Source organism: Oryzias latipes, chromosome 20 (genome assembly GCF_002234675.1).
Source record: "Oryzias latipes chromosome 20, ASM223467v1".
Taxonomy (NCBI): domain Eukaryota; kingdom Metazoa; phylum Chordata; class Actinopteri; order Beloniformes; family Adrianichthyidae; genus Oryzias; species Oryzias latipes.
In genome coordinates, this window is record NC_019878.2 from 1,595,737 (window position 1) to 1,621,566 (window position 25,830).

General features: G+C 45.6%; 2 protein-coding genes across 15 annotated transcripts in view; both read right to left on the minus strand.

Moving 5' to 3' along the window:
- Nucleotides 1-3,959: 3,959 nt before the first annotated feature.
- Nucleotides 3,960-10,347, minus strand: LOC101160639 (endothelial zinc finger protein induced by tumor necrosis factor alpha). Its single transcript, XM_023950277.1, has 3 exons — nt 9,878-10,347; nt 7,477-7,755; nt 3,960-5,597 (listed from the first exon to the last, which is right to left on the minus strand). Exons 1-3 carry the CDS (start codon nt 10,068-10,070, stop codon nt 4,240-4,242), a joined length of 1,830 nt encoding a protein of 609 aa, XP_023806045.1. The 5' UTR covers nt 10,071-10,347; the 3' UTR covers nt 3,960-4,239.
- Nucleotides 10,348-17,520: 7,173 nt separating this feature from the next.
- The window catches only part of LOC101160890 (receptor-type tyrosine-protein phosphatase mu), a 156,686-nt gene continuing 148,376 nt past the window's right edge, over nt 17,521-25,830 (minus strand). For all 14 annotated transcript variants that reach the window (XM_023949905.1, XM_023949900.1, XM_023949902.1 and 11 more), the window contains 5 exons: nt 22,275-22,406; nt 21,899-22,024; nt 20,264-20,427; nt 18,505-18,640; nt 17,521-18,385 (listed from right to left, as the gene is read on the minus strand). In XM_023949905.1, the coding sequence (XP_023805673.1) occupies nt 18,332-18,385; nt 18,505-18,640; nt 20,264-20,427; nt 21,899-22,024; nt 22,275-22,406 (612 nt within the window). In that variant the 3' untranslated portion in view covers nt 17,521-18,331. The remainder of the gene's footprint in view (nt 18,386-18,504; nt 18,641-20,263; nt 20,428-21,898; nt 22,025-22,274; nt 22,407-25,830) is intronic.

A 25,830-nucleotide genomic window follows, 5' to 3' on the forward strand; every position in this document is an offset into this window, starting at 1 on the left:
AGTTAAATCAAGTTATTCCTACTATCAGCCCAGAACAGGCTGAAGCGGTAGAAGTGGAGGCATCCATAGAAACCTCTGTAACATTAGACTGCTTCACTGCTGTGGATCAAGCGGAAATAACATCAATTATTACGTCCTCCAAATCCTCAACGTGTCTGTTAGACCCAATTCCCACTAGACTTTTTAAAGAAACTTTTCCCCTAATTAATGATTCCATATTAACAATGATAAATGCCTCTCTGGAAACGGGTTACGTGCCACAGTCTTTTAAATATGCAGTTGTTAAACCTCTTCTGAAAAAGCCCAGTTTGGATCCTAGCATCTTGGCCAACTATAGACCGATATCAAACCTGCCCTTTATTTCTAAAATCCTAGAAAGAGTTGTAGTTCAGCAGCTTTACTGCCACCTACAGGACAACAGCCACTTTGAAGACTTTCAGTCGGGGTTTAGACCCCACCACAGCACGGAAACTGCACTAGTTAGAGTCTCTAATGACTTGTTATTGGCCTCAGAAAAGGGACTACTTTCTATTCTGGTCCTGTTGGACCTCAGTGCAGCCTTTGACACTATCGACCACGGTATTTTACTCCATAGATTAGAGCAGGACATAGGGATCAGAGGATCTGCTCTCCAGTGGTTTAAATCCTATCTGTCCGATAGGTATCAGTTCGTTAATGTAAATGGACATTCCTCTCAGTGCACTCGAGTCAACTATGGAGTCCCACAGGGCTCAGTCTTGGGACCGATCCTGTTTACGCTTTATATGTTACCCCTAGGAAACATAATCAGGAAACACAGCATTAATTTTCATTGTTATGCCGACGATACGCAGTTGTATTTATCCATGAAGCCTGACCAGAATGACCAGATAGAGAAACTGAACGCCTGCATCAGTGACATCAAGACCTGGATGACAATTGATTACCTCCTCTTGAACCCAGAAAAAACTGAGGTCATTATACTTGGTCCTAAAAACCTCAGAGATGCTCTGTCTGCTCAGATAGTCTCCCTGGATGGCATAAGTATAGCCCCCAATTCCACAGTTAGAAACCTTGGGGTTTTACTTGACCAGGATTTATCATTTAAGGCTCACATATCTCAGGCGTGTAGAACTGCCTTTTTTCACCTGCGGAATATTGCTAAGATCAGAAATCTACTTTCTAAGAGTGATGCTGAAAAACTCATCCATGCATTTGTTACGTCGAGGCTGGATTACTGTAACTCCTTGTTAGCAGCGTGTCTTAAGAGTTCCTTAAGAAGTCTCCAGCTTGTTCAGAACGCAGCAGCTAGATTGTTAGCTGGAACTAGCAGAAGAGATCACATCACTCCTGTGTTAGTTTCGCTCCATTGGCTCCCAGTTGATTCTAGAATTAAGTTCAAGATCCTCCTGTTAACCTATAAGGCCTTACATGGAATGGCCCCGTCCTATATTAAGGACCTCATAGTCCCTTACCATCCAATGAGAACACTTCACTCACTAAATGCAGGACTGCTTGTGGTTCCTAGAATTAGTAAAAGTACGGTTGGAGGTAGAGCGTTTAGCCACCAAGCCCCTGTCTTATGGAATAAACTCCCAGCTCATGGAAGAGAGGCCGACTCAGTTTCTACATTCAAAGCTAGACTGAAAACATTCCTCTGTGGACAGGCTTATTGTCAGACTAGTTAGTATTCAGAGATTAGTTAACTTAATGTTAGTTTGTTTAAATTAAACTTAATAATAACTATTTCTTTTAAAAGGCTGCTAGAAGTTGAAGCTGGGGTAACTATGGTGCACTGGGGTTCTGTCCTCTTTCCTTTTTTACTTCTACCCTTCCTCTCCTCTATTCTTGATCATAATTTATCATTTAGTTCTCCATGCCTCTGTTTGGAACAGTGCGATTCATGTATTGTCCCTCTTTTCCTCTCCCCTCCTGGGGAGTGGGAGTGCTTCCAGATTCCAGTTGGTTCATCCGTGCTCCAGTTCCTGACCGTTTACCTCGCCTTTGCTCCTGCTCCTACACCTGGCTGTGGATCCTGCCTCTGGCTCGACTCGCGCCTTTGACTGTCCCCACAACCACGGCTGGATGAAGCTCGTCTGCTGGCCTTTATATATATAGTTGTAGATTTAGATAAGTTAATTCTTCTCTACGATTTCTGGTAAATCGCCTGTCCGTCCTGGGGGAGGATCCCTCCTTCATGTTGACACCCCTGAGGTTTCTTCGTTTTTTCCGGAATCCGGTTTTTTTGGGAGTTTTTCCTTACCGTGAAGGGGGGTCTAAGGGCAGGGATGCCAGTATAGCTTAGTCAGTTTGTTAGTTCATTTTAGTATTTTTCTATTGAACTCTTTGTATTCGTGATCCTTTTGATTTCATGTTTTACTTCGAAGCCCATCGAGACGACTGTTGTTGTGATTTTGGGCTATACAAATAAAATTGAATTGAATTGAATCGTACCTCGGTGACGTCAATTCAGGACACCACCAACTGAGATCACATGACTTATTAAGGTGCTTTTTGTGCTGATTTTGCTGTCAGCGTGTTACCTTTCAGCCTCAGGCTTCAGACCGAAGTTGGAAACCGCTGTTATGTCCGGTCCCGGTCGGGACGCAAACGGTAACTAATGAAGCGGGACACCGATGCTATGGAACAGCAGGCTAGAAGCCGTTTATTTCTTTGGGGGCGTGTATGATGGGGGGTGTGTGTGTGTGTGAGCGCGCGCACGCGTGTGTGTGTGTGTGTAAGGAGAGAGCCCCCCTCTCTCCTGTGAGTGCGGAGCGGGGGACTGTCGGAGAACCATAAATTAAAAATAAGGTCTCTCCCCCAAAAGTTTTGGAGTCTTTGGGTGAGGCTGAGGGTTCAGAACGGAAAAGAGAACCCAGAGGAAATCTCCCGTGTGTTTCTGACTACGGTCGGAAAAGAGAAGTCATCGCGCAGGAAAGGTTCAACACTTGGATCAAACTGTTAGTACAGCACGTCTGCAAACACTTCCTCATTCAAAACTCAGAGAGAGAACATAAGACGGCCGAGCAGCCCTCCTTTTTACTCCCCCATGCATCCCCTCAGGAGCGCCCAAGGCCACGCCTCCTTCCGTCGCCGCCTTGCCTCCATGACAACCGCAGTCACGACAGTCCGAAAAAGGTCCGCGGAGGACGGAAATTCTGCTACGTAGTCCTCAGAACGTCCACGTTTGATAGTTTCAGCATTGTATAGTGTAAATGCAAACATCAGATACGGGTCACTTTTAAAAGATGATGTAAGCGGGTCGTCAAACAAATCGGATATAGTCAGAAAATCGGATATGAGCATCTAGACCTGCAGTGTAAATGCAGCCTTAGAGATCAACTCCAAGTCCATTCATGAGTATTTCATTAAACCACTGTGAAACAGGAGCAGATGAAAAAGACCAAATTTATCACACAGAAACTAGTCGTGACCAAAAAGTCCTGAGAATGGCACAAATATTAGTTTGTGCAAAGTAAAAACTTAACAGCAACTTTATATTTATGTAGTTCTCAAAACCTTTGACCACGACTGTACAGACCAGAGTCTCCCCGCTCTGCTCCATTCTGATCATCCATCTGCAGACAAACATGAACGTCTCTGTTTTCCTGGTCTGAGCCAGAATCTGGATCAGAACTGGACTGAAATGTTAGCTTGAGCTTGTGAGGGATGTAAGCTAGTGGGACGGATTGTAAACTAAGGGATCATAGGAAAAGAGCAAAGGCTAACTCCGCCCACAACTCAAAGGCGAATTTCAAAAGAACGTCTGCGGCTCTGCAGACACTAAGTCCTCCAAAAGGACAGGTTGTATTGATTTAGCATCGTCATCACTCCAGGACCTCTGGGAGGGATTTGAACACGGACCAAAGCAGAGGAACAGGAAGCTGGATGCAGAGACGCCTGCAAAGGCAAATGAAGAAAGCTGCTGCTGCCCCCTGGAGGCCGAGGCCACACCCCCACCCCCAAAAACAGTCACATGACCCGGTTGATTGCAGTTTTTTATTGACTCTACTCTTCCTCGCCCCTCCTTTTGCTCAAACCTGTCAATCAGCAGGTGGACTGCTGGTTAGCATGTCACCCCTGATGGAGTGGCGTTTTCATTCAAACGTGGACTAATGACCCACGGCATTTCCTGTCCAAGTAGGACCTCAGCAGACGCTCAGAGTCCCGCCCCTTTCCCCGACTGTGAGCATGAGTGGATCAGGTCCTCATCTGAACAGTCTGGACTGTGACATTCCCGTCTCTAGGGAAGAACTACCTTCATGTGGCGTCTAGCAGCTCGGCGTTGGGAGCGTCCTCAAAGCCGCTCGCCACCTCGGCAGTGTCAACTGCCTCTTCCTGTTCCTCATCGAATAGAATGGGCGGGGCTTCCTCTGCAGTGGGCTGTCTTATGCCGTGCATACGTCTTTTGTGCTGCTGCAGGTTGCCGCGGCGGTTGAAGCGTGCGGGGCAGAGGTCGCAGGTGAAGGGCCGCTCACCTGTGTGAATGATGACGTGTCTGGCGAGCTGCGAGCGGCATTTCTTGTCCACGCCACAGATGTGGCAGATGAAACTCTCGGGCAGGCGTGCGCCGTTGTCGTGGACCACCTCGCGGTGGCGCTTCAGGTGGCTGAGGCGGCGGAAGCTGCGGCTGCAAAGGTCGCAGTCGAAGGGCCGCACGTCGCTGTGGATCAGGGCGTGGCTGGCCAGCAGGGACCTGAACCTGAACACTTTCCCGCACACGGGGCAGGGGAAGGCGTCGCTCTCTGCCGTGCTTCTCCTGCGGCGAGCAGCGGGCTGCACCTCGCCGCCTCTAGCCCGCAGGTGCACGCGGGCGTGATGCTGCCTCAAGAACGCCACACGCTGGAAGCTGCGGGGGCAGGCGCTGCAGCGGTGCAGCTTGTCACCTGAATGGATGCGAGTGTGAGCCAGCAGGAGCGCCTCGGTCGTCACACGCTTCCCGCAGACGCCGCAGGTGTACGGCGCGTCAGGCGGTACGTTCTCCTCGCCGTTCCCAAGGCCACTGTGGACCAGGACTTTGTGGCGCCTCAACTGGTACTGCCGGCTGAACTTGCGGCCGCAGATGTCACAGAGGTGCGGCCGCTCGCCCGAGTGCGTCTGGAAATGCACGGCGAGCTGTGAGCGGCACTTGAACTCCTTGCCACAGAGGTGGCAGAGCAGCGAACTGGGTCTCTGCGGCCTGCTGCTGTCAGAGTGGACCACCTTTTTGTGGTGCTCCAGGTCATTGGTTCTCATGTAGGCTTTGGGGCAAAGGTCGCAGCGATGCGGCTTGACGCCCGAATGGATGACTTCGTGGGTTTGCAGCCGAGACCTGCAGCTGAAGGTTTTCCCGCAGACGGCGCAGAGCCAGGGCGTGGCGGCGCGCTGCTTCTCCAGCTTGGCCACGCCGTCGGGGTGTAGCCGGCTGAGGTGGTGCTGCAGGTTGTCGCGGCGGTTGAAGCGCAGCTCACACAGGTGGCAGGAGAACGGCTTCTTCCCCGTGTGGATGAAGGAGTGCCGCGCCAGGCTGGACTTGTTCTTCATCACTTTGCCGCAGACGTCACACACGGTGCTGTCCAGCTCCTGCTTCAGAGATCCATCCAGGGCGTCCGGCGGAAGTGAGGACACGGCGTCAACGCCTGAGGAGACAAAAGGACAAGAATGAAGTCCAGCAGCAGGAGGGACTAAAGCCAGAACCACAACGGCCCCCGCCTGAGCAGACTTGAAACCGGCTGCAACCGTCCGCTTCAGTTTATCATTTGGCTCCACAAGGAGAAGAATCGGTGGGAACAGTCAAAGAAAGCTTAAAATAATAAATGTATCTGATTAGAAACCAATGAAAGTCAGACATGCTTTTCAACCACGCTTCAACAATAAAATCATTAAACAGGTCTGGAGTCCTGGAAAAGACTGAAGATGATGTCAATCACAGGTGTCTGCAACCTTGTAATGAGCCAGTGGATCCATATAAAGGCTACAGGTAGTCACTGCACTGTCTGATGACACGCCGTGTTCCGTTCCACGCTCAACGTGGTTCATAGGAAACCGAAGAAAAGTCGACCCAGGCGGTTAGAAAGTTTTGTTTGATGCTGTCAAAGGTAAAGATGCTATAGGACCGTCTCCAAGCAGCTCAATGTTCTTGTGACAGCAGCTTCACAAATTCAGAATGTACGACTCATGACCCTTCTGCCCCCTGAACGTGGTAGAGGGGTTTAGGGCTCCAGAGTGATCCCAAGAGCCAAGCTGTCTGGGGTTTTTGGCCCTCGTAGGGTCTCCCATGACAGACAGGTCCTAGGTGACGAGACAGACAGAGTGGTTCTGGGCCCCCTTCATGAGAATAACAAAGATTTGGTAATATCTCAGGGATAAGCGTCAAGGGGCCCCACTCTGGAGCCAAGCCTGGGCTTGGTGCTAGAAGGCGAGCACCTGGTGACCGGTGTCAAGTGGATGCTAACAACCGGATGCTAACTTTAGCCGCCTTACGGTTTGATGGATAAATGAATCAGAATAAAATGTATCTTTATGTGAAACATCAGAAGTCAGTGGCTGCGTATCGGGAAGGAAGGAAGACTCCTGGTTCTGTCTGGAAACAGCAGCTTTGTGTCTCTGAGTTCAAGGATCTTCTTCAGTTTTCTCCCTAAAGACACGTTTACTTGTTTGGTTTTTAGCTTTCAGCTACTAACAGGTGGTGAACAGAATCTGGTAACGGTTCAGGTATTTGTATTGAACCGCCGAGGCGCCATTAGGTGATGGAAGTGACAGTTAGCATGTCAACTGTATTAGCATCCCCCCCCCCCATCTCCTTACGCTGTTCTGTGTGGGGGGAACACTTTGGTTTTGTTGTCAGCATCCATGAAGGAAAAAGACCGTTGGATAAGTTGACTGCAGTGTGTTGACATTGTTACACAAAGATAGCGTAACACAGTAACACATCTAATCTGTTAACAAACAGCATCACCGTCTGGAACAATCGGGTCTACAAGAAAAAAATATGCAAGTTAAATGTTTGTTTTCAGGCCAGTGTTAATTATCCAAAGTTTTTGGTTCCTGGCAGCTAAAAGTTTTTCTTATTTTATCAAGCAGATCAGCTACAGAGGTCAATTTTATTTATGGTTATGTAAAACCAATAAATGCATTTTGTAAGTCATTTTTCTGTCTTTTTTGGGCTAAAAAAAACAACTGAAAATGTTCCGAACCGAGCCTCATGAAATACTTAACCGGACCGAACTGAGATTTTAGTGTAATGTTACCCCCCTAGAATCTGGTAGTTTTTTCAAAATAATACTTCCTTCATATAAAAATACACAGAAATAATCTAAGTTAGAGTACGTATTTTTTTCTATCTGCGGCCCGGCAGCAAGCGGCCCACGGACCGGCACCGGTCTGTGGCACGGGGACCACTGGTTTAGGGTTTCTGGATCTGCCCCACTACTATCACAGGACAGCAGATTTTAGCTCGAGAAGTTAGCTTCAGAACCAATTCCTATCCTATTTTGGGTCTGGTACTGTCCAGCATACCTCCTTCAGATGGAGTCCAGAGGGGATCACCAATGTCCCCTTCTTCTTGCGGCACCTCAGTGGATCTGCGACGGCGGCGCTGGGTCGGCTGACTCGACTCTGCTGGATCAGAACTCTGAGGCAAAAGTCTCTTGCGGACTCTGGGCTTGGTCTGGACGGGTTCAGCTAAAAGCCTGACAGCAGGTCGGACAGTTCGTGTTCTGGTCCGGTTGGTGGAGCTGTGTTGAAGCACCAGGCTGCGGTTGGCAGAGTTGCAGCTGAGCAGCTGAGCAGACAAGTCTGCACACAAAGTCCACATCAACACTTAGGGCTCGGGCAGAACCGTTCTGTTTACATGGATACTGGATCAGAAACAGCGGTTAGTTCAGGTCAGAATCTGTGTCTGATTGTGCATTTGAATCTTTCATTGGGTAAATTATCTATACTTTCTCTCTTTTTTGCATTCATTTTCACGTCAGCAGGGATGTGCTTTGTGTGGATCTGAACTTATTAAATGTGTTGCGACAGCAACACATTTAATAAGCAACGGAGGATTCAGCAACTTTGAGGAAACAGCAGAACAAAGGTGGTCTGATGTTTGAGGAAGCATTGGTTGAGGTTTCCAGATCAGATCAATCATCTTGAGAGCTGAATTTGATCAAATATTCCTGCAGACAAACATGAAAGCTGGAAGACTGATTTAAATTAGGGCTTGTGATTTGCAATATTAGTGGTCAATATTGCAATGACAAAATCACGTGTGGAATATGAACAAATAGCAAAACGACCCAAATCATTTCCATTTCACTATTAGTTTCATTTAAATAAGAGTCAAAATAACTTAAATTATACTCCAAATGACCCTCGTCTATATAGGAGGTGTGCATCTAACAAAAGGGGTCCATCTGATTGGTCCCCTGTATTTTCTGTGGTTCCACAACAAACTTCCCATCATCCGACTTTAGGCAGATGACAGTCTGCTATGATGAACCCGTCAGCCCCGTCCTCTTCCAGCCTTAACCCAGAGCCACCACCGGCCGAGTCTCTTCCATGACAAACTGGATCCCACAGCTGGAGGGACGTCTCCTCAGCTCAGATCTAGTGGACATAATCTGGAACTGTTCTGCTGTTAATTATTAAACTCCACTCTGCTCATGATTCTAAATTAGTGGCAGCTGTTTGCGGTGGTTAGCTTGCATAAAGGCACCTGTGCCCCCCCCACAATCAGTCAGAAGTCTAACTACCAACATGGGCAAAACCAAAGAGCTGTCAAAAGACACAAGAGACAAAATTGTAGACCTTCACAAGGCTGGAAATGGAAGTTTACTCAATGTGGCCTTTGTGTAGTTACCACTACAAAACGCGTTTAGGCCTTCATCTCATACAAACCATCTCAGAATCTTTGGATGCCAACTAAACGTTTTTATAAACGGAACCGCCCATATCCATCTGAAAAGATTTTCCAAAGATTTGGAATTTTGGTAAACAATTAATTTTTACAAATGTCAGTTCTTACCTTTAATGCTCCCCTCGTTTAGTAAAACTCCTAACCAATTTTCTAAAATATCTGATGCAAATTAGACGAGTGTGGTCGTCAACTTTCTGATGCTGCAACTCCTTAAATCAACTTAACTTCAAACGTCCTTATGAAATGATGAATGGGCTCAACAAGTTTACTACCAACTGTCCATAGGTGGCGCTGCCAAAGGGAATATTGCCTTCAGTCTAATGTCTCTAACTCTACTAAAGCTGCAGAGCAGAAACTGGACGATGGTTACTTGACTGGTCTGGAATGAACATGTCTTCTTGTTTAGCGCCACCTTGTGATTGCCTATGCAGGAGTTTCTAATCGTACCGTTTTGATCAGATCTGCTGAACGATAAATGAAAAACGTTCATCTTCTGCTCATAGGAACTTCCTGAGGAATTAAAGTTCAAGCCCTTAATGAGATGTCATCATCCGCCAATCATTTACTAAAACACTACAGGAGTTTCTTATAGAAACTAGAAGAAGCGTTTTATGACTGATTGCTTTCAGCAATCACACTTCCTTGTGTTAAAAATGTAATCTCTCTGTCTGGATCTGTTCTCTTTAGCCTCTGCAGACATGCTGAGAAATGTTTAATAACATCCAAAAAGTTAAGGTATCTTTTTAAAATCTAAGATATAAAGCTGTTGCTTTTTATTAGTCTACTGTGGATTAGGTATACCTTACTGATTACCTTAAATAAACTACATTAATACAATCTCCTGTCTATTTAGAGCCTTTATGTTTCATGTTGGGGGGAATTCTTCATCACCCACTTTTGTTTTTTGTTCTTCCTCAACAGCAGAGAAAGCGGGAACGACCAACATCCGGGGTACGGATGGTGACCTCCATGTAATCAGATTACCTGCGCCCGTCAGGGTGCAGCTCACCTCACCTGCCTGTCCTGAGCGGGCCGGCTGGCCCGGCAGCTCCACCTGGACGCCGGCTTCCGCGGTGGGGGTGGGCTCGCTCTGGCAGCCCGCCTCCCTCCGCTGCTCCGCCGGGCTCTCCCATTGGCAGCCCACTTCCCTGAAGCGCACCTCCTGCCTCGTGCCCACTAGAACTCTGTCTGCTACGTCCGCCTCCATGTCGACTCAGACGACCACATGCGGATGGTCACGTGCTGTGGGGTGCCCTCCGTTCTGATTGGCGGAGAGCGCTGATACGTCCTCAAAGTTAGCGCGCGAAGCTCTTCTGAAGATCAATCATCAGAAACGACTGTCGACCAGTCACATCACGTCGACCCACACGCTCCCCGTTGGCCGTGACGTTAGCGGGAGGACCCCCGAACTCACAGTCGAACAAAACGGGCACAAACGGAAACCTGCGTTCTACTTCCGCTTCCGGTTTGAGTGGCTGCTGGGCTCTCTGTCGCCCCCTGCTGCTGCCGCCAGAAGCACACGTCAAGCTGAATAACAACCTTCAACACAGGGATAAAAAATAAAATGAAAAAAAGGTCAGTCAGTTCTGCATCAAAATAATGATAGAAAGATTACTGGAATATTTAAAAGAGTTTTCCCTAGTTACTGTGTGAGAGAATTAAACTGAACAACCCCTCCCCCTGGCGTTCCAAACAGGAAGTACAGGACCTCTTTTATTCTGTTTTTGTTGGAACTTCATGGGCCAGTTGTTCAAAAAGTTTAATCTGGATCATAATGATCCGGATTTGGAAATCACATTTTCTCCTATGCAGGATCAGGTAATCCGTCTTACTTTTATGCCGGTTTTTCAAAGCAACATTGGACTGGATCACCCTGATCCAGGTACACAGTTTACAAGATTACCAAATCCAGATTACCTGTGCTCTAAATGGGGCAACATATCACAACACGGGCTACCAGCTGTGTAAAGAACAGGTAGAAGAGCCAACATGGGGTCACTGTAAGAGTTTGTTATTCTGAGAAAAAACACAAAAATAACAAACATCCACTTCCATTCATAATTTCTTTTATGACCCCTCATCTGAGTCACAAAAAAAACAAATATAAATTAACAAATACATTGTGGATATTTTGAAAACGTCTTTGATAAAATGGCTAAATGTCCGATAGTTAACAAAATAAAGAATGTTCAGGGAGTTTTTTAATCTGAGGAGGACAGACCAGCATTTCCAAGCTCTGCTTTTAGGAGGCGGATCTGCAGTTCTGCTTTGGTTGTCTTTACTTTACTGAATAGCTTAACTGGTAGCCTATGTCTACTGTATCTACTTCATCACTGTTACAACGGTTACACAAGTCAATTGCAAAATATAAATAAATGTATAAACATTAAACGAAACAAATGTATTATTTGACCAATTTTTAAGTTTTTCTACATTTCCGTCCTGGAATCCACCTTTAAATCCTACCCCCTGTTGGGATCAGGATAATCCAGTTTCTTTGGATCAAAGTTATCCAAATCCTACTGACAAGTTTTGAACAACACAAACTGAAGGTTTGATCCAGATTAGAACTAGGATTGGATTCTGTGATCTAATCTGATTTCAGATTCCTTCTTTCCCTTTTGAACAACCTATTTTGAAGATTTGATCCAATCCGATCACCAAAATCCGATCAGCTTACCTTTGAACAACTGGCCCCAGAAGATCACAGACAAATCAACAGGAATAGAGCAGAGGGAAATACAGATGAAAAAAATAGAAGAAAAATTGAATTCTGCTCTCATACAAATGTCAGAATATAACATGGATTGTCTAGTAGCAGCAGGTTATCTTCAATAAAAGTGGACAGTTTTCTTGCATTTTTGTTTTTCATAAACTTTAGTGATTTAAAACACAAACAAATCTCTGCATTGAATGTAGGGAATATAGGATGCAGGTCTCAAGAAGCCAAAATCCCATCTACGTCTATAGAGAAATAATCAGCTGTTACTCAGTCTTTCTAGTTTCATTTCCTGTTCTTGATGATCCTCTTTTCCTTCACGATATTCACGTTTTTCAAGTTATATAAACTGACCAATCAGATTCCCCAATAAAAGTAGGCGGTGTCACATTGATTGTTTGAAGCGTTTGATTGACAGATTCTCTATATCCCTACTTTCAGTGGAAGGGGTGTGGTCTTCTAACATGCTTACTCCTGATTGGAGAAAGTGGTTGCTATAGAAACGTAGACGTGACCAATCACTGCTTACTGACCATGTCTGGTTCCAACATGACGACGGCCGTATTCCGGAAAAACAGCGACTGCATGGACTCTAGTTGGAACCGGCAGCAAGTCCTTTTCTGTGGGTGACGTCACAATTACTCACTCCAGTTCTTCTATACAGACATTGGTTTTCCCCTAACAGTTGTGCCAATATGAGTTAAATATTATTCTTGTGTCAGCATCATGCCAATAAATGGGATTTTCATGTTTCTGGAGATTCAATGGTCCTTATAAAAACTTTCTTTAAAATATGCACAATGAATTTGTTATTACCACTGATATTTGTTTCATCTCTGTTCCTAACATCCAGACAGTCCTGTTAGCAAAGTATTAAACTTGTAATCCTTGTGCTATCCTAGGCACTTTAACGTTGGGAGTTGGGTCATCTAGACCCACTAGACAGTGCTCTGAACCTTTTTTCTTCAATGATTTGTGATCTTCACTGGTGTCCATGGATTACATGAAATCTTTCCACCTTTATCCACCTTTGTCATGGTAGGGAGAACACGTCAATGGAGGGGGGGGGGGGGGTCATCTAAGATAGCACAAGGGTTAAGGGTCGTGACACAGGCGCATTTCTGAGGAAATTCACCAGTTAGAACACAAGACAAAACACACAAAACCTCCTATCAGACAGTGAACCACACATGAACACGCAGCAACAGCCACATAAAAAAACCCATAAAAATACAGACTTATAATTCCATGATGCTATTTTCCTGTTTTGTAAATCAGACAACCAACCTGGGACAATTCTGGAAAAAATCCCTGGAGGAAATGTTTTATTACAGCAAAATAAGTCAACCCCCTGTGTTCAGATGGACTGCATTATTGTACTATTGTTGACTACTCAAAGATAATAGGAAAAGATTTGTTTGCTTATTAAACCCAGAGAGACCAAGAATCCAGATGAAAAAGGAACCAGATACCAGAAAGAACAAGGAAAATCATTTACGGTCCGGTGAAAACCCTGACAGCTAAAGAAAAAGAAAGAAATGAAGAAACTGAAATAATTGATAAACCTTCACCTTTATCATGATAAAATAAGCAAAGAATTTAAAAAAAACCCATAAGACTAAGAAAATGGTGACTAATCAAAGTCAACCAAAGCAAAAAAAAAAAAAGTGAAATTCATTTAAAAAAAGAAAACTAGAATAAGCAAAACTTCAAAAACGTCCAAGAGTCAACAAACAGTACAGAAACAACAAGCTGAACGTATGAAAAAGGGCATGTTCTAGCTTAAAGTCTGGTTAGGGTCCACAAAGCTGAATGTTGTTTGAAGAAGCTGAATGGATGGAGGACTTTAACGTTGTGAATGTTTCTCCATGTCTACACAATAACCAACCACACAGAAAACACAAACAACAGCAAAAACGAAAATCAACGGAAGACTGGAAAACACCAGGGCAGTTGTTACTGGTTAGACTTTGGCCTGGACACTGTCAGGAATCTAAATGTGTAAAAACAGGGCCATTTTCTTTTAACATGTTTTTATTTATTTCTGTAAATAACTTTTGTTTTTCAACATTTCTGCTGTTCTACAGAAACCAGAAAAGGTTGGCGCCTATGGGACGTCGAGGGAAGACCAGAGCGTGAGATCAACAGGCGGATCGGAGCGGCGTCCGTAGTTATGCGGTCGCTGAATCGGTCCGTTGTGGTGAAGAGAGAGCTGAGCCAGAAACCAAAGCTTTCAATTTACCGGTTGATCTTCGTTCCAATACTCACCTATGGTCATGAGTTCTGGGTCATGACCCAAAGAACCAGGTCCAGAATACAAGCGGCTGGTATGAGCTTCTGCCGTAGGGTGGCTGGACGCTCCCTTAGAGATAGGGGGAGGAGCTCGGTCACCCATGGAGAGCTCAGAGTAGAACCGCTTCTCCTCCACATCCAGAGGAACCAGTTGATGTGGCTCGGACATGTAGTCTGGATGCCTCATGGATGCCTCCCTGGAGAGGTGTTCCGGGCATGTCCCACTGGGCGGAGGCCCCGGGGAAAAACCCAGGACACTAAAGACTATGTCTGTCGGCTGGCCTGAGAACGCCTCGGGATCCCCCCCAGAGGAGCTGGAGGAAGTGGCCAGGGCGAGGGAAGTCTGGCATCTTTGCTTAGCCTGCTGCCCCCGCGACCCGGCCCCAGATGGATGGATGGATGCAACAGAAATACAAACATGCTAAAAAGCGTAGTTACCGTTATAAGGACTGGTACGATGATGAAGATTCGGGCACCTTTCACAGACCCCGCCCATTTGGCCTCCACATTTGTGAGGAGATTGCATTCCATGTTAGCTTGTTGGAGGACAGCAGTACTGAGGTTTGTGGCTGTAACACTGACAGATTACAGACTGGAATATGCACAGTGATTTTCTCCCTCATCTATTGACGGAGCTGTGATGGGAATGTGGGCCATGGATGCATCCAAATCCCGTTTGGAAACCGGGAATTAGAAATGCAGGTTAAATGACGTTTCTCCTGCTGCAATCACACCAAACGGGATCCGTGTGACAGAGGCCTCCAGGTTCAAGTCAAGTCAATGTCCAGATGGAATCTGAGGTCCCGCGGCGCCATTTTAGCGCTAGGCGCAGTGCATCGGTCCAACAGCAGTGCACTCTCAGTGTGGCAGCACCATTAGGGCGGCGCTGTGCGGCAAAAATCTTCTTTTTTCCTCTTTACATGTTTTGTTTGATTGTGGGTTTTTGGGGAGGGTGTGATCCATGGATGCAGACAGCCTGCTAAGAGTTCAGTAGCTCTTCTTTTAGGCGTTTTCATGCTTACAGAGGGTGCTTGTAATGCTTTATGCTTGTGTGACGTATTTAAGGATCTCCAACCGGCCTCCCGTACCGATGGCTTTAATGCCTTTAATTATTTATTTTTTAATGAAGCTGATTTCTTGATCGGATTTGAATCTTCTGAAGGCTCTATCTGAACACCTTCATTTTTTTGTTGCATCAAACTCAGAACTTCATTCGACTGCTTAAAGACCCAGTCCAACGAAAATCCCGTTTGGTGTTTTTAACATGTTTTTGCAGCGTTTTTCTCATGATGGAGGACATTTATAAAGAATTTGAGATTTAAAGTGCATTTTTGAGTATTTCTTTATTCAAATCCTGCTGGATCAGGAGCAGAAGAAAACTGCATTTTGAAAAAGCTCAACTTTATGACGCAGCTACTGCCATGGGCGGGCCAAAGTCTCGCTTTTCTGCTCCTTTTCTAAATCCTCCACTTGCAATTTCACTTGTAATTTGTTGAACATTTAATGAAACTGCCACAAATATTGTAAGCTTAAATTTCTTTTAAAAAAAGAAAAATTCTGTGCCAACAGTCCTACACACAACCCTAAAGGGAATTTGTAGTTCGCGGAGAAAGCGTCTTAAAAAACAACACAGCTTTTTCATTTTAGCTAAACAAAAAAAACAACAGTGTTCTTACAATGGAAGAACAAGCTCAGGCACACATCTCAGCAGTAATTAAGGTAAGAAAGCAGGATGTTGCTTTCTATTTCTTTTGGCAGCTGAAATGATTCTTCATTCATTCTTCATTCTTCAAAGGTAACGTACAAAAATACACAATATTAGATGAAGTAGTAATCAGTCAATTAGCTGATGACACCATCATTTTTCTCAGAGGTTTGGAACAAATTCCCAACATTCTTGAATTGTTGAACAGATTTTCCAAAGCATCGGGTTTAACATTAAATCTGTTCAACAATTGAATTATTAACAATACAAATTACTACCGGTAATCTCACAGACGCTTACAATACCCCCTTAAGATTTATAGGAAGATATCCTGGAATTCATTTAATGAAAGATTTCAAAATTGAGGAATCACTTAACATAGAAAACAAAATCCGCACCTGCAAATCTCAATCAAACACATGGCTCCAAAGAGATTTGACACGTTACATTCCAGTTCCAGTCACTCATCAACTCTCTTCCGTGCTCTTTCCACATCAATACCTTCATGCTCAACTTACCAGTGCCATCTAGTGGTCATTTCTAACATTACAGGGACAATTTAGAGTAACCAATGAACCCATGAAGCATGTTTTTTGGATGTTGGGAGGAGGAGGAAACCCACGCATGCACGGGGGGAACATGCAGAAAGCTCCCCCGTTGGTGTTCTGGTTCAGGTCCCCCAGCTGGGACTTGAACCGGGAGTTTCTTGCTGTGAAGCAAGAGTGCCAACCACCGTGCAGAAAAATGTTCATCCATCATCTTCTTCCACTCATCCAGTACCAGTGGGGGCAGCAGTCTAAGCAGAGATGCCCAGACTTCCCTCACCCAGCCACTTCCTCCAGCTCCTCTGGGGGGGGACCCCGAGGCGTTCCCAGGCCAGCCGACAGACGTAGTCTTTCCAGGGTGTCCTGGGTCTTGCCCGGGGCCTCTACCGAGTGGGACATGCCCGGAACACCTCCCCAGGGAGGCGTCCAGGGGGCATCCGGACTAGATGTCTGAGCCACCTCAACCGGCTCCTTTTGATGTGGAGGAGAAGCGGTTCTACTCTGAGCTCTCCGTGGGTGACCGAGCTCCTCCCCCTATCTCTAAGGGAGCGCCCAGCCCCCCTATGGAGGAAGCTCATTCCAGTCCCTGCTATTCTGGACCTGGTTCTTTGGGTCATGACCCAGAACTCACATGACCATAGGTGAGTATTGGAATGAAGATCGACCGGTAAATTGAGAACTTTGGGTTTTGGCTCAGATCTCTCTTCACCACAACGGACCGATACAGCGACCGCATAACTACGGACGCCGCTCAGACCCGCCTGTTGGTCTCACGCTCCGGTCTTCCCTCACTCGTGAACAAGACCCCAAGGTATTTAAACTCCTCCACGTGGTGGTGGGGGGGGGAGTCCTTAAAAATTTGAATGATAGATTTGTCCTTAAATGTGGTTTCTGTGTTAACAAACCTGCCCTCCTTTCACACACAGGTGCTGCTGTGTTGGAAGCTCATGTCCAGTTTTCCTCCTCGCCAAACGCTGATCTGGACCACAGATTGGTTTTATATCAGAACAACACTGTCTACCTTGAGTATTGGATGGAAAAAGAAACATCCTCAAAATGGGGAAGGTTGTCTTCTGCACACAAAACCTCAAATATTTAGGATAGACTGGTTGAACGAGACCCACGCCAGCACCCCAAAGGCGGACCCACCCCCCAGCCCCACCAGACACCGTCAACAAAAGGCCTTGCATGAGTGTGACGTGCCTCTTGGTATCAGATCTGTGTTGTTGCTCACCTGGTCACACGTCCCATGGCGAATGTTTGCTGCTGTGTCTGCCACGTCCTTGATGAAGGACGCTTCAGCGCTCTCTTTGTCAGAGTAGAAAATGAAGCATCGGAGCTCTGTTCTGTCACCCACACCCACAGGTTGTAGAATGATGTGGCACGTCAGGCTGAAGAGTGTACAGAGGTATTTATTTATGAATCATACCACATAAATAAGTCTCATTACAGATGCTGTGACGACCAGCAGGATTGTGCTGATTGTCTGTGCGAGCTTCAAAAGAATGAGCATGGAAACAAGTGAAATATTCTTCTTCCTGTTTCCTCAGGTTCTATGTACATTATCAACACTTCCCCCCTCCCAGCATGTAAAACAGGTGAACAGAAGCCTTCAGCAGAGGTTAAAACTACATCCTTTTTGTTGTTGCCCTGGAAACACTCCAGTCCTTCATGGCCTGTAAAGGTCTCCAGGGAGGACCGCAGTCACAGCAGCTGAGCTTGTCTGGTTGCCATGGCAAAGAGAAGCTGCCGTTCCTTCTCTACGCTCCAAACTGAGGTCCAAGCACACGCACATGACCTCTGGGCCGCCAGCGAGGTCGCCCTGGATTTGGGCAGATCAGCTGGAGCTTCCAGGAAAACCTTTGCAATGTCAGAGCCTCAGGTTGGTTTTTCAGTGGAAGCCTTAAAATCCTGATGAGGAGCAGCAAGGAGACAGTTTGCTTATGGAATGAAGCAGGTCTGAACAGTCAGAGCTGGGGGGCCTCAGGGGGCCGACTAAAACTTGGATCACATAGTTTTTAAATCACGACAGAGTCCAACATCTCAGATAGAACTGGTCAACACAACAGGACAAAAATAAAAGACCACAGAGTGAAAACTGTGAGTTTGTCAGTGTGTTCATGCGCAGAAACAGCCTCCTCCTCTTCGTCACACTCATCAGCGGCCCTGCTTCTCCAGAGGATGAAGAAGAGGAGATGGATGAACGTCTAGGACGGGTTAAGATATTCCAGTGCCACTTCATAGCAGAACTTGTACTGTTCCTGCAGAAACACACCACACGTGCACATCAGACACGGCACCTTCAAGTCCAGAAGAACAGAAAGAGACAGAACCAAAGGAGCCCTGATGGTCCCAATCAATACGACAGCTGTTCATTTACCAGCAGGTCCACCATGTTTGGTTTGTTGTTCCGGAGCATCTTCACGGCGTGAAACAAGTCCACGCACCGCTGCTGCCGCAGCATCTCACACACGATGGTGACGCTGCAGAACACGCCACTGCGACCCCCGCCGTTCCTGAGGAAGAGGAGACGGATGAAGGACAGCTCCTCCTGTTACCACTAGGTGGAGCCAAAACCCCACCCATGTCACAGAGAGAAGAGGGTCCAGCTGGAGGCCAGGGTCAGGGGGTCAAACTCAAATATACAGCGGAGCAATGTTCCGAAACGATTATACCAATTACACTGGTTCAATCTTTATCAATAACTTGTAAAAGATCACAAATTCCATCTGAAATGAACAAAACCTGCAAGAAATTCTAATCATTAAATAAATCTGAAAAAGAAGTGCATTCACTTTTCATCGTCAATTCTACTGAAAACATCTTCCACTTGTCAACAACAAATACATTAATATTAACAGTAATAATAAAACTCAAATGTCTGTAGGATTGAGTAGAAAGTTTGCACTAAAGCACAATTTGTCTCACAGTAGTTCAAAAAATAGAAACAAAGCTCATAAGACAGCTTTAAACATTCAATTCAAAGAAAATCCGCTGCATTTACTTCTACATTTTCTATCACAGTGTTTCTGATTGTTAACGGAAAACGTGTTTCTACAGGCCAAGAACAGACGGCATCTCCAAATGTGTGTGTAGCAGCAGTGAAACAGAACCTGAAGCTCCGTTTGCCGCTCTGCTGGATGCTCACGTCAGAGACTATATAGGGGTCTGATCTTAGACCCAGATCAGTGCTCGGTGTCCTCAGGATGAAATGTTTTAAGTCATCAGTAAAAGGACTTCTGTATGAAGCTCATCAATGACGTAAGGAGCTTTCGATGTGCAAACCCACTGCCAGTGCATTGTGGGAATTCACAGTGGTCAGATAACATCCTTATGCCGGCCAAACATGAGGGTCTCTTGGGCCAGACCTGAGTTTGCCTCGTGTGCTCTGAGTGTTGCTTGTGGAGACTCTCCTTTGTCCAGGTCATGTTCTCACTGAGCAGCTGGATGGTCTGGAAGATGTTTCTGTGGTCGTCAGAATGTCCCCTTCAGTTCTACCAGCTGATGGAGAATGCCTTTATGGACTGACCACTTCAGGAAACTCTCTGTGTTTGTATCTGTGTGTGCATCTGTGTGTGCACCTGTGTGTGCATCTGTGTGTGTACCTCTGTGTGTGCATCTGTGTGTATGTGTGTGTGTGCATCTGTGTGTGTGCACCTGTGTGTTTATCTGTGTGTGTTTATCTGTGTGTGTGCACATCTGTGTGTGTACCTCTGTGTGTGCATCTGTGTGTGCAACTGTGTGTGTACCTCTGTGTGTGCATCTGTGTGTGCAACTGTGTGTGTACCTCTGTGTGTGCATCTGTGTGTGCATCTGTGTGTGTATCTGTTTGTGTGCATCTGTGTGTGTATCTGTGTGTGTGCATCTGTGTGTATATCTGTGTGTGCATCTGTGTGTGTATCTGTTTGTGTGCATCTGTGTGTGTATCTGTGTGTGTGCATCTGTGTGTATATCTGTGTGTGCATCTGTGTGTGTATGTGTGGGGGTGCATCTGTGTGTGTGCACCTGTGTGTTTATCTGTGTGTGTGCACCTGTGTGTTTTCATCTATGTGTGTTTATCTGTGTTTGTGCATCTGTGTGTGTACCTCTGTGTGTGCATCTGTGTGTGCATGTGTGTGTGTGCATCTGTGTGTTCTTACAAGCAGTGGACCACGGTCCGGCCCTCCCCGCCGTCGTACTCCTCCTGCCATTTGTCCACCTGGTGGATGAGTTTGAGGAAGGAACGCTTGGACACGGGCGTGTCGCGGTACATGGGCCAGCCCAGGAACTGGAACTGCTGCACCATGCGGTACCCGTCCTGTGGCTGCATGACAGAGCACAGCACGGGGGGGGGGGGTCAGATCAAAGGCAGAGGATCATTTGTGAACATTAGACTGCAGTGGGTGGAGTCCAGACCCAGGCGCTTCCAGGGGGAGGGGCTCAAATCAAACAATTGGGGTCTAAATGAGGAGAATCTGACAGTGGAAGTTTAAAACTCAGTTCAACTTTATTTCCCAGAAAAGAAAATGCAACCAAAGCATCTGACGGGGAGAGGGGCGTTTTGTTGCACTGTTTACATTCATAACTGTGAACAAGGAACTGAAGCTCTATTCCAGAGGTCGGAAACCTGCGGCTCCTTCCTCCCTGTGGTTTAGCAAAAAAGAGCTGTTCTGTTCTACGATTGTCGACGAGACAACGTGAGTGCGCAGAGGGGGCGTGTCTGCGGCTTTGAATGCGCGGAGGGGGCGTGTCTGTGGCTGTGACTGCGTGGAGGGGGCGTGTCTGCGGCTGTGAATGCGCAGAGGGGGCGTGTCTGTGGCTGTGAATGCGTGGAGGGGGCGTGTCTGCGGCTGTGAGCAACTGGTGCTTGAAATATTCATGTTTTCTTTGTATGATTCTGACAAGCGCGTAAATACTTGCTCTCTTCTTCTGAGTGAAAAGCGACTTTAAGAATCGTAAAGTTGCGTTGCGCCACCTTGTGTACAGGAGTATTTCTGTTTACTTTAAGCGCCATCTAATGTCAGGGAATGAAATTGCATGTTCGCTCGGCTCATCGTCAGCGAAAATCGCCTGGGTGTGAACACAAAAAACGTGACGAAAAACGCTGGCGAATAACGCCTGGCGAATTATTCGTCCCGGTGTGTACGGGCCTTTAGGTTTAAAAAAAAATCTAAAACTTAAACATTTTCTAGGTAAAGTTCTATGTCACTATTAACCTCCATCACCGCCATGACTCCCGCTGGCGTGTAATCAAAGCAATGTTCCGACCCAGAGAGAACAAGGATGGAGCAGAACAGAACCTTTTATGGCAGCGGGGGGGCAGATTTGTTTGCTTTCACGACTTTAGCAGAATGATTCGTATGTACTGAGGAATTAGCAAACAACAAAGTCTCAAATGTGGTGAGACATCCCAGAATAAACACGCAGCTTTCGCCCAAACATCCTGATCCAGATGAGTAAAACAGTTGTTTGTTGACAAAAATCTATAGGAGAAGCAGATCAACTGCAGGTTAATTACGACATATTTGCTAGTTTTGTGGAAATAGTTCTCATCTGAACCCATAAATGACAGAGGATCAAAAACAGGAACATCTAAGAGGAACCTTAAAAACATGTCAAATGATGCCGTTCACTGGAAACTCCAGGTTTTCCAGAGTGTTGCGGCTCCCAGTGTTTTCATTTCTGTGGGAAACTGATCCACACGGCTCTTTGGTGGTAAAGGCTGCTGACCTCTGATCTAAACCTGGAGCTGAGCCCCCCCAGAGCTAACCGGAATCAAGCATCCAGAAACGCACCCGCGCTGTGTTGTAGATCCTGAAAATGCGACTGATGACGTCTTCCTCCAGATCTGCAGACACAAACTCCACCTGCAGCGAGCCCAGACGATGAAGGCCGTTCTCCGGCCAGTACTGAGGACACAGCTGACAGACAGACGGACATCCATCCTTAGATAAGGTCACTTTTGTATAATCACAGTCTTCTGTCACAACTGCTGAGTGATTTAGCGTGTGTGTGTCTCAGTGTGTGCCTGTATTTGAGTGTGTGTATGAATGTGTTCATGTATCTAAAGCTTTGTGTGTATCTTTGCCTGTGTTCAGTGAGTGGGTGTGTAAGTCTGTAGATGTCTGATTTAAACCTGCGTGTGCGTGTCAGAGTTGGTGTGTGAACCACCTGGGCCGGGTCTACGTCGTTCAGCATGACGATGGACGTGCAGTTGTAGTCCATAACCAGACGCCAGAAATCTTTGACTGTGTTTGGCAATGGATGCTGGGTAACGATGAAGGCTGAGGGCTGCTTGTAGCTCTGTAGTGACACACATGTATGTAGTTGGTTATTGTTATCAGTCAGGTGACTGTGTGTGTCTTGTTATGTACACATACAGCGCACACTGGTTGGAAATACTGAGTATGAACATTTCAAAATAGAATCCAATAAAAGAATGTTTCTATGGAAACTCTTTCCATAAGTCAGTGTGTTCATTGGAAGAGGAGCTGACTTTGGTCAGGAGTACAGGAACATAACGCCACAGGCTGGCCAGCGCCATATTGGACAAATTCATTGTTGGGAATTGGACTAAACAATGGATTCATCCTGTTACACAACTGGATACCATAATACAAAATAAACAGCTGCAAGAAAAAGTATGTGAATCCGTTGGAACAACTTGGATTTCTGCATGAATTAAGCAGAGAATAGCTTTTGATGTTTAAATCAATTTAAAGACACATAGTCTACTCATATCACACAAAATTAGATGTTTTCATGCTTTTCTTCTTTCTCTTTTGGCTTGTTCCATCAGGGGTCGCCACAGCGAATCAGCCTTTTCATTGCGGATGATTCGCATGGTTATCTTGGCAATGTTTTACGCCGGATGCCCTTCCTGAAGCAACCCTCTCAAATTAACCAGGCTTGGGACTGGCACAGAAGTAGAGAAGGGAACAGGGAGCAGCCCGGATTTAGATGTTTTCATGCTTTTATTAAGCACAATTTGTAAAAATTCACAGTTCAGGGAAAAAATATAAGTGAATCCCGAGACTCATGATTAATCCTGGAGCAACACTATGTTACCAAATGTATTCACTCACCTGCCGTGACTCACATATGAACTGAAGTGCCGTCCCATTCCTAACCCATAGAGTTCAGTATGATGTGACTCAACCTTCAGCAGCTGTTACAGGTTCATCTCTTCTGGGGAAAGATGTCTACAAGGTTGAGGAGGGTTTCTAGGAATTTCTGACCTTTCTTCCAGAAGGTCATTGGTGAGGTCACACACTGATGTTGGTGGAGAAGGCCTGGCTCTCAGTCTCTGCTCTAATTCATCCCAAAGGTGTTCTATGGGGTTCAGGTCAGGACTCTGTCCAGTTCATCACACCAGACTCTGTCCTCCATGTCTTTATGGACCTTGCTTTGGTCACTGGTGCACAGTCATGTTGGAAGAGGGAGGGGCCGCTCCAAACTGTTCCCTCAAGGTTGGAAGAATGGAAATGTCCAAATGTTTTGGTATCCTGAAGCATTCAAAGTTTCTTTCAGTGGAACTAAGGGGCCAAGACCAGAAAAACTAAATGAACATCCATCTTTGCAAAAGTTAGGATGTTGTTTGTTTTCATTGGCAAAACGCAGACATGCTGCATAAGAAGGCGTTGTGGCCATGTGACCAGAACTTCTTTTTTGATGTACGTTATCACTGTGCATTATCACTTTTTAATGCACACCCAGCAGCCAATCAGAATCGAGTATTCACCCGGACCGTGGTATAAAACAGGATAATGGCCCAAAGCACAGGAGAAATCAACAACCGAACGGCTTCAGCAGGAGGTCTGACTTACAACTTCAAGGAAACGTTTGGTGGGCTTCTCAGCTGAAAGGGTCCCTTCCATTTCCCACCAAATAATTACATGCAGGGTTTAATAAACTACGGTGGCCAACAGGGCTCACACTACATACAAAAGAAAAAACGCAACAGCATTACCCGAAGCACAACGAAATTACCGCAGCAACAGCATTAACCTCATCACAACGGAAATGAGGACTTTTTTTTCCTACCGGCGGAAGAAAAAGATCAGTTTCAAACTATTCGGTGCAACAGAGTTTTAGAATTCTGAGAAAAAAAGTCAGAATTATCTATGCCCTTTTTTTTTGGTCCTAATCCTCTTCCGTAACTTAGTGTACGGAAAAAAAATCATCATTTTAATGAGATTTAAGTGGAAGTGAGCATTCAGTGCAGCAGCAAGTGAATGCCGTGCAGCAGCAGAGCAGACCAACTAAACTTAGTTGAACAGGTGAGCTGAATGTTTATTGATAACGTTCCAAATGTTTGGAAGCTCATTTGTTTGATTTATGATTTATCATTTTTTATTTATTGATGGGTGGTTTGCAGCCCGATGAAGCCGTCGGTGTCCCTGCAGATGTCCACCTTCAGCCTTTCTTCCTCCATTAAAGACAAGATCTCTACGTCTGTGTGACGCTTCCGTCTGAGGAGGAGCAGCACTTTTTGGGATTGTCAACATTCTAATGTTAATATAACAGACTATTTTCATTCATCTCTATTGTTTTATGTTGAAACGGGACGTTTCATCTGCAGGAGGGGCCGTATGTAACACTGTTTACTTCCACATTGGTGTTTGAATGACAGATTCTTGATGCAAGGTGACAAATGAACTTCAGGGTTTGTGAATAAAAAGGAAAATAAAGTCTGCAGCGGTCCTCTACACCCAAACCTGTCTGAGCTCCTTATTTTACATATGAAACTCCGCTTTACCGACACCGAACCCCGGAAAGACGACTAGACTGAAAATAATTAGATTTTGAGTCGCCAAAAGGTTCAGAATCTCTTTGTTTTTTAAACCTATAATCCGGAAATAAAGCTTCACAAAAAGCTCCACATATTTCATCTTCTAGCTTGGCTCAGATAAACGGAAACCTTTGGTGTTTTTTCCTCGTTGATCTATGACTTTTTTCACGTGAATTAATATTTTAAAAGTTGTGATTTGAAAAAGAAAAGACAAAGAGCGTTAGATGCAGATGTGGAGAGCTGGGTAAATTTATATTTTTAGACAAACGTATATTTGTAAGAAATTACGTTATCTAGTAAGAAAACTCCCTAATTTTGTCCAAAAATCACGTAGCTCTCAGGAGCGCCGAATAGTTTGAAACGGAATTGGGGGTTTTTCCGCCGGTAGGAAAAAAAAAAACAATTCCGTTGTGCTGAGGTTAATGCTATTGCCACGTTATGTGGTTGTGTTGCGGGTAATTTCGTTGTGCTTCGGGTAATGCCGTTGTGTTGTTTCTTTTGCATCAAGTGTGAGCCCTGTTGGCCACCGTAATAAACACATGAAAACTTTGAATTTTAAAAATTATTTTCTATTCAATTAATGCAGACATCCAGAAATTCCAAAGGGTTCACATAAAGTCCCAGATGTCACGCACTGAGCTGCGAGAAATTTGTTCCCACATTTGACCCTGGGGGGTAGCGGTGAGCTGCAGACACAGCCGCACTCAGGAACCATTTGGGTGTTTAACCCCCAATCCAACCCCTTAATGCTGAGGGTTAAGCAGGGAGGCATTAACTCCCATTTTTAGTCTTTGTTATGACTCAGCCTGGATTTCAACTCCTTCCAGTCACAGGGTGGACACTCGGTAGCCTTGTGGTAGTTCTTTTTTCTTTGTACCTGTTGATCTAAAATAGTAGGCTATGGTTTTACCGCATCCCTGCTGCATTTGTTTATCA